Source organism: Ammospiza caudacuta, chromosome 1 (genome assembly GCF_027887145.1).
Source record: "Ammospiza caudacuta isolate bAmmCau1 chromosome 1, bAmmCau1.pri, whole genome shotgun sequence".
Lineage (NCBI taxonomy): Eukaryota > Metazoa > Chordata > Aves > Passeriformes > Passerellidae > Ammospiza > Ammospiza caudacuta.
In genome coordinates this window covers 82,418,865-82,432,903 of record NC_080593.1, presented here as the reverse complement: position 1 = coordinate 82,432,903, position 14,039 = coordinate 82,418,865, and the positions used below count along the sequence as shown (strand labels likewise).

Below are 14,039 nucleotides of genomic sequence, written 5' to 3'. Positions count from 1 at the left end.
GCACTTAAAATAGAAATACAGGCATTTTACAGGCATTTCCCCACAGTTTACTCTACTAGAAGGAACAGCTGACCTATGACTTGGTTGTGGTTACAATCTGTGAAGCATCTTGACCTTACTATGACAGAGATGAAATGATTCTCTGAGTTGGCATTACAAGTAAAAACAGATCAGTGGAAGTAGTATTCCCCATTATCCTAGATTTGAATCTGCATGCAGTTATTTCTGCTATTTTGGGTGACAATGAAAATTTGTAGAGCTTTTTCACTAATTGCCCTTGCCAAGTCTATTGACCTAATTAAAGGGGAGCAGGACAGTGCTTAGCCTGTATTATGAGAACAACTTCTGATGGAATACTACTTCCCTATCTTAGTGACACAAAAGTTGCCCACTCAGTCTCTGGCCACTTCTCTAGGTTCTCACACAGGACCCATTAGACTGTAAGATCAAACATTTTATGTGATAGAGATAAGTGGGATAAACACCTAGAGGTGCCATTTTCTTTCTACTGTTCAGAAGCCCAGCTGACTACATGAAACACCATTTTTTTCAGATAATTCATGGAAGAGAAAAATCCCTCCAAATCCAGACAGGTGTACTTAGGCAATAGGAAAGTTCAGATGTAGAAGTGTTGCTCGAATTCTCAAAGTGTTTGATCTTGAGTTTGATACTAAAAAAAAAAATTCAGTTTCACCAATGTTAATTTTCCTCCTAAATCTTCACGTGAGAGTGTTACTTAATAAGAAATGACTGAGATTGAAAACCTTTTCTAACCTCTGTAATTACCAGGTCTGCTTGTCACAACTATATTTGAGGAAACAGAGAGAAAAAAGCAATATGCAAGTGGCTAAGGCACATGAGAAGTCAACGTCTCCTTGACACAAGGCTTTTACACCACAATGGAAAAAGTACTTAACATTTAAACATTCATCAGGTTAAAATCTCAGCTAACTTATTTATACAACACTAAAAACCTAAAGGAGCTCTGATGTTGCTATACAGGTGCTATAAAACATCATAGTTTAATTAATCCTCTACTAACTTATATAGCATCTTTCTCTTCACTGTGAAGAGTAAGGAGCACCAGTTATTAATGTATGACAAGATGTTTAATTTTGTAAATCAACTTCCTCAACTTCTTGATGACAGCCTGTTCTCATTCAGGTATCTGTTTATTTTTTTGCCCAGCTCAACTATCAAACACAAAAATGAAGTGCAATAAAAACGGACATACATTTAAAAATGGCAGGATATATTATATTGTCACCTTCTTCTGAACAAATGCCTGATTAGTGCTTTCTGGAATCTTCTGCATTGCAAATTTATGTCAATTTAGCATTCCAGTGACTACGATACTTTATATATCAATTCAAAATTCAATAGAAAACATCACTCTCTCTCACTGTCAGCAGATGCTTGTGTGAGAAATTCGGAAATGCTCACATCCAAAAATAAGAGAGCTGCATGTAGGCACTATTAAGGGGGATGAAAGCTGCATATTTGATTTAATCATCTCCCAATACATCCCCACATTCCCTATCAATGTACATTACTGGGACTCAGCTGTTGTTCTTGTAACTCCAAAACTGGAAACTCTTTTCACTTAGAATTATTACTAATTCTAAAACAAAATGCAACCATGCTCTAAGACAGGAGGACTCCATGTAGCTGTTAATAAACCAGAAGAGCCATGTTCTGCTCTGAGAATGCAAATACTTGATTCTGATCCATTTTCAGCCTCACAGCAAAAAAGCAGTCTTTCCAAACGTTGATATCACACTTTGAAATAAGATATCTGAACTTTCTTTGAGTGCAAAGCTAGGCAAGGTGACCCTGTGAGTTTCCTTCCAACATGAATTATTCTGCAAATCTAACAATTCATTAGAGTTGAACTCCTGCTACATCATTCAGTCAAACTTTCTCAAGTTTAGCAATAAAAATTTGAAACAAACACCAGGCACCCAAACAGACTCACACTGCTATGAGATCACAAGACATACACTGACAATTTACACACTTCGTAGTTGGTTTTCATCACTAAACAACAGTGATATGGTAATACAGGCAACTTCCATCTTCTCACAATAAGTAGTATCTTATTTTTAGACAAAATAAGTCACTTTCTGTGAGTCTCAGTCACCTATAAGGGCATCCAATACAGGCATCTTATTTACCTTAGACAATGAACTTCTGGACACCTAGCAAAAGTAAGCAGTTTCCAGCACCCATTAGGTAATAATTTAATTGATGTGCTACTGTTGAATTTTGCATGTATAACCGCATTACTGACAGACAAACAGTGAAAAGAGGATAATAATTCAGTACAGACACACAGTCCCCAACTCAGGAACCATTATTTAAAAATGAGCCCTGCTACAGGCTCTGTTTTGAAACCTAATTCAAAACTCTGTGAAGGCAGAAGAAATACCACTAACTTTACTTATCTGGATCAAGCTTTTACAATAACAGCTGTAACAAGAAAGTTTTAAATATTACAACACTTCAACTTATCCCATCAAACTTCATAGAATCTAGAGCCCTGAACAGACACCTGGATTCTCTAAACATTTTAAGGTCATAGATATGCAAGGACTTCTTTTCTACACAATACAAGAAGTCAACAAAAACTCTTAAGTGGAACTGTCCTCCTTTTTCCCAAGGGATTAAAATACTACCAGTCTCTAAAAAAGGAAAAAAAAAGTCTTTTATTTAACTGCAAAAGTGCAGACCAAGAGGCCAAGAGAAAGAATGGTACTTTTCAATTACTAGTACAATATTCCTCCTAATCAGAATTCTGACCCAGAACGGCATTAGAAACCATTGTCAGGATAAAATGAAAGTGACAGAACAACTTAAAGCACAAAACTGTGCATTGAAGTTTTATACATTTTACCTCCAGCTCTGCTTTCTCTCCAAAGCCCATACTCTGTGGACTTACCACTGAACAGTACCAATACAAATTCCAAATTTTCCTTCAAGAGGAAAAATCCTATATTGTACATATTTTGCAGTACATGAATAGTGACAAATTTCTCATCTGGGGCAGCTAGAAAAATCAGCCTAACTTGTTTGAAAGACCACCTACTGCACTTCAAAATACCACAGTAATTGCCATTTAAAATAAAAGGTAACTGCCGTGCATACAGAAGAACAAGAAAAACGCAAATTCTGGGGATAGTCATCCTTCAAAAATTTCAGACAGGGATAGTCTGTACATTCTTGTTTAGGTAGAATAACAAGTCACATTATTTTTCAATTAACTGTATAATGCATAATCTCCTCTGTCAAAGAGGTCGTGGATAACAGCAGAGAGGAAAATGCTGTCTGTCTTTCAGATAAAGGAAAGATGAAGCTGGCTTGTTTCCCAGGACTGAATGGGGAATCCTGACTTGGAAACCTTCTCACATGCAGAGTGGGGAGAGAAGGGAGGCTGCTGCACCAGTGCTGGCTGGGAGAATCCTAAGGACACAAGTGTGCAGTGCAGGCTCAGGTAACCACAGAAAGTTCCCCAAAAGTCCGGAGGAGGACTTTTGAACCAGAAAGGTGTGGAGGGCGTTTGAACCAGAAAGCCATTGAAGGTTGCTGGGGCAGACTGCAAGAAAACAATCCTGCAAAGATGCTGTTTACAGGAGATGGATTTATTTTTTACTTTCTGCCCCATCCAGCTGATCCAAGTTTCTTGTAATTGAAGAAACTATATTGAGTTAGCAATTTCTGATAGCATACCAACGAAATGTGGCTTTAGAAAATGGAAGTTTGCAGGTGCACTCACTGTAGGGAAGACAGTGGGACAGCTTTGGTGTGAGGTGCTGGCCTGACCAGCACTGCCAGAAGCAAGAGGTCTGCAGAAAATCCTCAAGTTAAAAACTGCATTCCCAGCAGAAAGATAATAATATCATATTCTCAATCTAAGGTGCCAGTATGGCTCTGAGGAACACAGAATAGTGGGTTTGTTATTCTACTTTCCTTTACTCACCTTTTTTTTTTGAGAGAAAGGGACAGATGAAGAAGAGGGAATGAACATGGGAATGACATAACTGCACAAAGGTCATCAACATAGCTTTTAGAAGACCTGTGGGATAAAAGTGATTTTCTTCTGCCTAAGTGAACAGTTGAAAACAAATAAAAGTGATTTTTGTCAACTCAGTGACATTTACAGGCACTGGGGGTGAGAACCTAATGGACCCATGGAGAAGTTTAGCAGAGACAGAAGCTGCTTCAAGGAAGGAAAAGAAGCCTTCCAAAATGCTGAGCACATGAATAGGAGTGGAAAGAAAAATGTGGCACCAGAGGGACACAGGGATGCTGTGCAGCCTAGATCACTGAAACCAAGGAAGAACAAAATGGGCAACATCAGTAGTGGATCTTCCCCTCAGCTGGGAGAGAGAAAAGGCTGAGAAACCTTTCCCTTGGGTGCTCTCTTGGGAACAACAAAGACTGTGTACTATTTTATGCAAACAAGGGTCCTGGAAGTCAACTGAAAATGAATGTTGTCTAACCTGTGACCAAGAATGAACCTGGGCAGTGTGTTCAAGAAGGGAAAACTGGGTGTTGCATTATCTATTCCAGTACTAAGTAGGCCAGATTTACCATGTTTTTGAGGGCAGTTGAATTTTGGGAAGGAGGATGAATACGTCTGCTGTCTCAGCCAAAGGACACACGGCACAATGCAAATGCAACGAGGAAGGAGAAAAGAGCGGGTCCTTTTAAAGACATGGAGCATGCCTGGAATGAAACCCAGGAAGAAGACCTCAATATAAATAAAGAAAATGTTGCTATGGGGATGGCTCAGATAAATTATAAGAGAAGGCTCTCACCAGCCTTTAGCAATATAGCATCATAGTTGATAAATCTGTGTGGAAAACAAAACAGATTGGTCAATTCAATGAAGTCTAGTATGAAAGTTCTGGCCTTTGAGAAAAGGGTCTTTTTGTTTCTTTTGTAGCACAGTACAGGTGAGCCTGGCTTTTAGCAAGCTTTCTAATATATTTTCCAGGTTCCTCAATACTGATTCATGGGCTGCTTGGCAGCAGCAGAATTAAATATATCATTCTCTGGCACATTTCAGTAAAAAAATGTCAGTCGGGAATGGAATGACGGCACCACTGAAAAGAAAGCTTTATAAAGGCACTAAAAACTCCCCAACCAACTCAATTCTAGCTATGTAACTTCACTATATATACAGTTGGAAAATTCTCCTTTAGGAAAGATAACCTTTAGGAAAGGTTGTTTTATGGGGAAAATTCCAGCTTGTGAGGCAGAGTGTGTCACCACAAGAATATGATGCACTAACAACAATCAGAAAGAGAAAAGATAAATAGCATGTTGATTTTGCCTAGGCAGAAGGATGCTTGAGGAACTACCCTGATAAAGCACAAGCTCCTTTTGAGGCTTCCTTTGCATAGCAACAGCTAAGGCATCCTGCAATACATATACAATACACAGAAGTGCAATATCACAAAAATGGATGGACTACAACATGAGTTGAAATCCTTGACCACTGCTGATGTTTAGCATTTCTAAAAATCAGCTCTATGATAGGCCCTATTTGCTAAGAAATACTAGAGAACAAGAGCAGTAATGACCGCTATTACTGTTTCTTTGAGGTCCAATGATGAAAGCCGAAGAAATGAACATACAAAGATCACAGCTGAAATGGTCCAAGAATTATAATCATAACTCCCCTGTCATATTGGCATGTTTGGACTGTTTTTAAGCTGCAGCAAATTACTATTGCAATTATGAAGTACAATTTCTCAGAATAACATTACAAATAACATAAAGCAGAGCAGCATCCTACAGCTATTATTAGCTGGCTACATAAATAAATATATTAGGCTATTATATTCACCAGACTCTTCCACATTTTTTAAATTTATCTTTGCTTTTATGATGTGTTATTTAAGAATTTCATAAAATACTAAAATGTTGAGGTTGTGCAAATTTACTATCCATAATTTAACCAGTATTTTGAATGGCACACCAGAGTAAAACAGTCCAATTTTAAATGTATAGTGTTACATTCCTAAATGAAATTTGCAGATCCGGGAACATTAGTATAATAAGACACTCCTCCCAGTATGAGAGGAGTGATTGCCCTGTTTTAGCAACTTGCAGAGCACTGCTGTAAAGAAGCATTAACCCTAAGATAGCACTGGATGCAAATAATAAACATTATGATAACAGTATCTATTTACATAATTCTGTCATCAAAAGCAGAGAAGAAATATGCTGTAATGATAAAAAATTAACAAGTTAGGAAAAATTAACAGAAAATATGCTCTTAATGTACAGAAGTAGAAATAATCTGGTTATGATTGTTGAAATAGTTAAAAATCAAGGAAGTGATTATTTTTCAAAGACAGAACATGAAAATAAAAGCTCAATGACCCACAGTGTTTGGATGAATTTCAGCTAAAAAAACCCACTAAAAACCTGAACAAAATAAACCCCCCATATGTGTGCTTCCTGTACGATCAGAATTTGGGGCAATAACGATTTACATGAATTATTGTCCTATTCCTTAAGACCATATTTTCCTTAAGACCATATTTGTTTGTGAAGCAAGAGTCTCCCAGGTCTCTTGCTGGAGCTACTAATCTGCCCAGTAAATTCCTGCAACCTTCCTAAAATTTTTATGACTTGTTACTACATGACTCCAAAGTTATTTGCAATAGGTAATCTGAGGATCAGGAGGGGTGCTCTGCTTAGATCCTTGATCTGGAAGATGCAAGTGCTACTGCCAGCCTAAGAATGAAATGCTAAAGCAGAACAAAGCCATTGCTTTTCTTACAGAGATTACAGCCTGAGAGATCCAGAAACATTGCATGATGCTTAATTAATTTAACAATTCCTTGATATATACTAGCAAGCTGTCACATAAAATCTGAATATGACACACTAGAGAAAGAATTAAAGAAATTGTTCTAGAAATGTGAGAATAATTTTCATTGTGCTCATTCTGCAGCAAACTGGAAAAAAAAACACCCCATCCCCAAGCCCACAGTATATATAGATTGTTTGGAAAGAACATACCTATTAACTCTTTATTTCTGACATCTAAGGCCATGTTTCGTAAAGCTGTAGCAACTGCACACACCACCCGGTCATTGTCTATCCGGAGCAGCTCCACCAGGATGGGCAATCCTTTCTCCTTGCGGACGGCAGCGCGGATGTACACCGACCACTGCGAACACACGGGACAGAGAGAGGGGACACAGTGAGCAATGTGTCACAGTTCAGTTCACACCTGAACTCACAACACAGCAAGGGCTAACAGAAGCACCTGGATGCAAAATTCAAAGGAGTGGAAATAATTGCTTTGATGATGCCAGGCAACCACTTGATTTGGCAATCAGCACTTTTTTTTTTTTTATGGTGACAGAGAAATTAAATGATGAATTGACTTCTTTCCCAGCACACCTGGTTACATTTTCACGGCCCAAGTCTGCAGACAACTTACTTTTCACCAGCGTTTTGTATGCAACCTCTAATGATGCTTGTTTACTGCTAAACTAACAATATTTATTTTACAAAATATGTCTTTGTATTACAAAGCAAGTTCAAGAGGTCTGAGTATTTATTCTTTGTTGTTACCCTAAGAATTATTCAGTCTATAAACATGAAAACACTATTATCATTTCTTTTGTGACTGTTAACTTTTTCAGAAGGAGAACTGAGCATAATTTCATGCCTGGTTTTGCAGCTGTAGTGATCCTAACTGGAATACTATTGTACATTGAAGGGCCAGCCCTTCCCTCAAGAGCTGACCTGAGGGCAGTGTGTGCCTGTGCTGTGCCTGGCTGCAGGTATCACGTGGCTACAGGATAAAGCCAGTGGCTGATTCTATCAGAGAAGCCTGTAGGCATCTCCCACTTGACAGCTGGTCATGACACCACTGGCACGGCCCTGTCTTTGTATCAAAGTGAGCAGAATGTTCTCATGTAAACATCCTTTTCATTTGACAGCAGAAATGATGAATGGAGTTGTTTACTTCTAAAAAACTCTTCAGAAGCTCTAAAGATTATCACGTCAGTGAACAAGGGATCTGTGCAGTGTGCTGTAATTGATTAGGAAATCCATCCAGAGCTGTACAACTTGGGGTTCCCAGCACATAAAGGGGTGAAAGATCAGCTATACTACTCTGTTTTGCATTCTGTTGCTATCTCCAGCAGTTGCAAAACATAAACAGGACAGCAGCTGTGACCTTGTGGGTTTAAAGTATATGGGTACTGCCAAAGTTAAGTTGTTTGGACACCTGTGGATGCACAGGTCTCCTCAGCACAGCCCACTTCAAAACAAGCCATCCACAGGCACACATTCCTTTCACTTCATGTTCTCTTCTCTGTAATTTCCATAAAGTTCACATTCATGTTTCTTGTACTGACAGTTGAAAGGAAATTATTGAAGCAGAATGTCTTCTTCCTTTCAGTGCCATGGCATGGATGCTTATCTTGCCAGTGTACCTGGAAGGTGAAGACAAGTTCTGGAAGGCCTTTGCTTTTGAAATATTTCAATTATTTCAGAAACTAGGATGATAAGTCTTAGGATTTTCTGATCTAGATGGCTCTTCTCTTTTGACAAAGACATCCCACTGTAAAGAATAATTACATTGCAATAGCATCACTCCATAGTCAGGCAGAGTAAAAAAAAAAGCACATTCACTGTAAGCAGACCATGCTTAACCCCTGCATACAGCCTCTACTTACCACAGCTGAAGAGCTCACTTTAAAAGCATCTGTTTATATCAGATATATGCCCTGAATAGCAAAAACCAGAATACATATTTATGATAAAAACAGTAGATGTGGAGATAGACAAGAACTCCAGTGCTGCAATGTCCGTAGCAGAAGTTCGTTCCAGGTGATATGATTCAGGGGAAATTGAGAAAAAAGGAACACAAACCAGAATTCCAGAATTTAAAGATATTTTTTATTAATTCTCCTCTGTAGCAACTATGCATAACAAAAGCCAGTTGGCTGGACTTTGCTGAAGATGAAAGTGATAGCAGTTATGATAAGCTATCTTGTCAGCTACGTTGGACAAGGGGTTCTCAGCATCCCTGGGCATAATAATGTGTCTAAAACATAAATGTGCTGACATTTTGTGCTGCAAAGCAAACAGCATAGGGGAGATAAATGATAGCAGGACTCCTTGTTGATCTTTTTCTATGCTATCTCCTCCAGTCTCTTCTCTAGAACCAGTGTGTAGGATGATCATCAGATAAAAAAAATAAAACAGATCTTAAGGATCAAAGAGTTTAACAGGAAGTATTTTGTGAAAAAGTTTCTTCCCTATACATTAATTTTAATGGGATATTAAGTATAAAGGATGCTATGGAAACAATAAATGGATATTTCCAACCTTCCTGGCTTAATAAATATGTATTTAACTGCCAGTTAGATTTATTCTCACCTGCAGCTGGGAAATGAGCAATACCTCCTTGCACTTAAAAAATGCTGTATTTTGTACATCTCTCCCAGGGGAAGCATCTGTTGTGTCTGCTATGATTACAAGGTGACTGCCAGCGTGAGAGTTCAAGATAACAGCGAGAATATTTTGAGAAAGAAGTTAGCCTGTCTGGTTGAGGTGAGAGTTCAGGCTGGCTGAGAGTATTCTGAAAGATGCGGCTGTTCATTGCAGAAGTAAATCACAGATGTAGCATCTCCAGAATGGGCTCCATGTGGAACCAGTGGGGGTGTTTGTTTTGAGAGAAAAAAACCTTATTTATGTCTGTTCAATACCAGGGAGAATCAAAAATAATCCCTTAGATTATTCACTATATTTTAAAAACCTCCATTCTAAAACCTCAGTAAACAGTTTTTCTTTGATTTTTTTTAGCCACCTACCAAGAGAAAACATAAGCACATATTTTATAAAGCCAGGTTACAACAGACTTCTTAGGATGTAGCACTTTCATCATCCATTCCAACCCAAAAGTTTAAGAGGAACAAATTAGGAAATGTTTTGCTTTTAAGCCTAGAGAGAGAGTAGGAGACACTGTAGGAGAAACACTGAAATAACTCAGAATGAAAAAAAAAAGAGAAAATATAAACCTCCTTACTAAATAAACAACATGCAAGCCTTCAGGATCTGTAATGAACCAATCAATTTGATTACAACAGTAATAAAGAGAGCTCCAAAGCTTTCACAGGGGAAAGATCCAGACATAATTTCTTACAGATGCACATATGCACACATACATATAGAACAATGGGTGGAGTACGACAGAAAAGTTAGGTACAAAACCTCTCCTCTCTCATGTGTACTCCTCTCCTTCCCAAGCTGTCTTTTTCCAGAGGATGTCATCCACTTTGGGAAAAGTTCACAGACTCCTCAATGTGTGATTTGCTATCACTTAATCTGCTGCTTCAAGTCATGAACCTTAGGCAGAAAGAGAGAAACGCTTTTAATTGTTTCAAAGGTCTCTGGAGAATTTTCCATGTGGAAAGTGGTATGAACTGTCTGGTCCTCTTTCCTTAAGCTGCCAATTAGAACAAGTCTCTGCAAGCAATTATGCTGCACTGTGTGGATTTCAGGAAAGCTCAAATGGAGGTGCCTCAAAAGGCTATTTCATTCTTGCAGAGAATGGAGAAATTGATTCAGCCTTGTGTACACTGATGATCCCTCTGTTTGCCTAAAGCCATCGTGTGGTGCCTGCATTTCCACATTGTGGGTCAATTGCTAATACGAGCTCAGTGAAGCATAAAAGCGAAGAGATGAAAAAATCATAAAAAAGAAAAGAGACAAAGGGTTTGTTGCCTATCAGTAAGTAAATGAGGCACTCTGCTAGTACACTTAATCATCCTGTTACTGCACAAATCAGTGGCAGTGTCAATGATCAAATAGCTGCTCAGTTTGTAAAGCAAAAGCATTCCTGTGGGAACAGCAAACACTTTAGCGGGAACACGCAGCCAGAAAAAAAAAATCAAATCATTGTTGTTGCATCAGATTGAGGCTAAATTATCAGAGACAAGCACAGGAGCCAAAGTCTGTGCATGAATACACTTTACCAATAATGGAATTTGGGGGGCATAACTACTACACATCCCTTTGAAGGTAAACAGTAGAGCTCTATGTCCACTTTCATTAGTAGCTTCCTTTTTATTTTCATCACAGTAATTAGGTAGAAAAATAGAGTAAACTTGCAAATTATTTTTTTGTTTGTCAGATACCATCTGCACAAGTGAATGCCTCTAGGGATTTAAGATTATATTAGGCTGAAAGTCAAGAAAAGAGTAATTACTCTAGATAAAACTCAATTATATTTTTCAGAAGAATTTAAAAGCACTTATTCATTTAACTCCGTTTGGTGTTTCATATGGTTTTCTTTATTTCTCTATGAAACAGGAACACAGGAGACCAAATTGAACAATGAAGAAATTTCCATCATAAAATGAGAAAGAAGAACACTACCAAAATAAATTCCCCCTATAAAAATGCAAGAAGCACCAACAACTGTATACACTTGACATTTTGCATGGATTCACTTTCCTGCCATTGACATCAGTGCTCCCCAAGTGTCTGCAGAATATTTCATCCCATACTTCAGCTTTGACTAGAATTTGGATTGTACTGTACAGTTCAACACTGTGACCCAAAGACTATTGAGTTACTGAATACTAAAAGGAACTACTGAGACATAAACCACAAGATGAAAGTTAAATCAGGGGAGCAGGCAATACACAGCAAGCTAAATTACTCAGCAAACTAGAGTACCAGGAAGATTAGAGAGACCTGAGGTCTGCTAGGAAAGGCTTAGAAAGAGTCCATGCTAACAGTAGTAAAATAGCAGACCATGAAAGAGAACTGCATGTGAAATAATCAAAGATCAGTGAGTAATTAAAGACTAGTATTCCTCTCTGTCCGATCAGACTCAATGTAATATACCTATCAGGAAAAAAGGAAAATATTTTTATATTCAAAAATTACAGATCTACTTTACTCAAAAAACTCTACTGGGATCCCTAAGAACTCACATCACCTGATGGAGAGCAAAGCTCTGAAATCTTGGTTAACTCTCTGCAGTTTCTGAAGAGAGCAGAAAGAGACTTCCCAAGGACTTTCTGTCCCAATTGTGGTGTTCTGCTCTCAGAAATGATTCTATCTGGTATACTACTAGCAAGCTCTCTACATCTTTGTGTTGGGACAAGAGTAAAGTATTAACTACTTACTCTTTTGTTCCACAACCTTAGTCAAGGTAAAAGAGAAAGGAAAAAGTCCAGTGGGTAAAGATACAAAGTTAAGTAAATAAACTAGAGAAAAATGAAAGTGTTAACAGATGTTACCTTAAGCAGGAAGGCAAAACCGATAAGGAACAGCCTTTGCACCTCATCATTCTTGGTTCTGCAGAACAAGGAGGTATTAAGTTTCCAAAATCATCTGAGAAGTTTTATGATCAGTTTTCCAAACATTGTAACTAATATAATTAAAAAAGAAAAGATTTGGGACAAAAGTGACACATCTCATGGGAAGAAAACTGCTTAGAGTAAGGGATTACCTTGAACATGAAGCCACTATGAACTACTGTGCTCCCATTCCATATACAGATGGCCATGCTAATTTCTTTATGATGTCTGTGATCCAAGTGTTTGCAGCAGCAGGTCTTGCTTTTTAAATATTGTCCTGTCCCTTCAATTTTGTCTTCTGTCCTCTAGAGCCAATACATCTCCAATGTATTAACAATTTATGTATTTATACAATGCAATGTATTTAACAATTGATGCTGCCTCATTTATGAGGTGTTTCTACCCAGGTAAAAATTCCTGACAGAACAAAGCATTGGGATTCCTGACAGAATAAAGCATTGGTTATTTTAAAAATTGACTTTGTTGATTACATAGTATGTTATAAGTGATCTTCTGCATCCCATCACATAATGATTCATAAAACTACTATTTTGGAGAAAATGAAAGTAAGCCTTTTCACTGTAACCCAAGAAAACTTTCTCCTGGAACAGCTTGATGAAACTTCAAAGGGTTAATACATAAATAACTAGAGTCATCAGAAAAGTCTGGCAAGGAACCCACAATATGTCCTTGCCTGATAAGAGAAGATTGATAACCTAGATGTCTGCTGCTTTAAAAAATAATTACTCATTATCTTCAAGAGTCTGCATGGTAAGGAGCTTGAAACTCTCTCATACTGCTCTTTGAAGCAGCTGCACTGACCTTGTGCCTAAAATGGTCTCTTTTATGTTTTCAGTTTCCTTATCTAATAATTTACTTAATGGAGCTCTTGCTCCTATGAGAGTCAGATTTCCCTGGCATGGAATTAACAAAATAAATGCAGTTGCTTGTCTAAGGAACAAAGACCAAGATAGCATCTAGCCAATCTCAAGAGATCAGGCCAATGAGCCATAAACACCATTCACATGGGTATTGTACCTGTATGTTAGGGATCAAAGGCAGGGACATTCAGCAGTCTGACCAAAGAGCTCCTCATTCCCTGCTGAGTATGATCAAACATGGAACAGAAAGGAGAGGCACTAGAAAGAACCAGCCAAGGAACGCTGGAGTTTCCTGAGACTGATACTGACCTCAACAGAGCAGCACTTGCTCCTCATGTTACAGTCAAAGGATAAGAAAGGAGGAGGCTCAGCAGAACTGCTACCTTGGACTGGCAGAGGACAAACTCTGGTCTGTGAGGGAGATTGGTTTACCTTGGGAGACAGTACTGAAGAGCAAAGAAGTCCAGGAAGGCTAGACGTTGTTCAAGTTGGAAATCATAAAAGCTTGTTCCAGTTGTTGAGAGGAACAAGTCATCCCTCTATGTTAAAAGATGAGCTGGTGGGGAAAAGCAGCAGCCTGGTTGAACAAAGCTGGAGCTCTGGAAAAAAATGAACCGAGTTTTTCCCTCCCCTTCAGAAGAAGGGAGCTCAGGAGGACTACATGGATGTTCTGAGGTTTCAGGGAGAAAATCAGAAGGGCCAAAGCCCAGCTAGAACTTAATCTGGCTACTGCTGTAAAAGACAACAAAAATATAAGTTTCTATAAATACAGCACCAACAAAAAGAAGGCTAAGGAGAATCTCAATCCTTT

The 14,039-nt window shown here is 38.3% G+C and overlaps 1 protein-coding gene across 3 annotated transcripts in view; it reads right to left on the bottom strand.

Moving 5' to 3' along the window:
• Window positions 1–14,039, bottom strand: part of CTNND2 (catenin delta 2) — a 521,421-nt gene that overhangs the window by 65,010 nt on the left and 442,372 nt on the right. For all 3 annotated transcript variants that reach the window (XM_058819679.1, XM_058819688.1, XM_058819696.1), the window contains exon 15: window positions 7,036–7,186. In XM_058819679.1, the coding sequence (XP_058675662.1) occupies window positions 7,036–7,186 (151 nt within the window). The remainder of the gene's footprint in view (window positions 1–7,035; window positions 7,187–14,039) is intronic.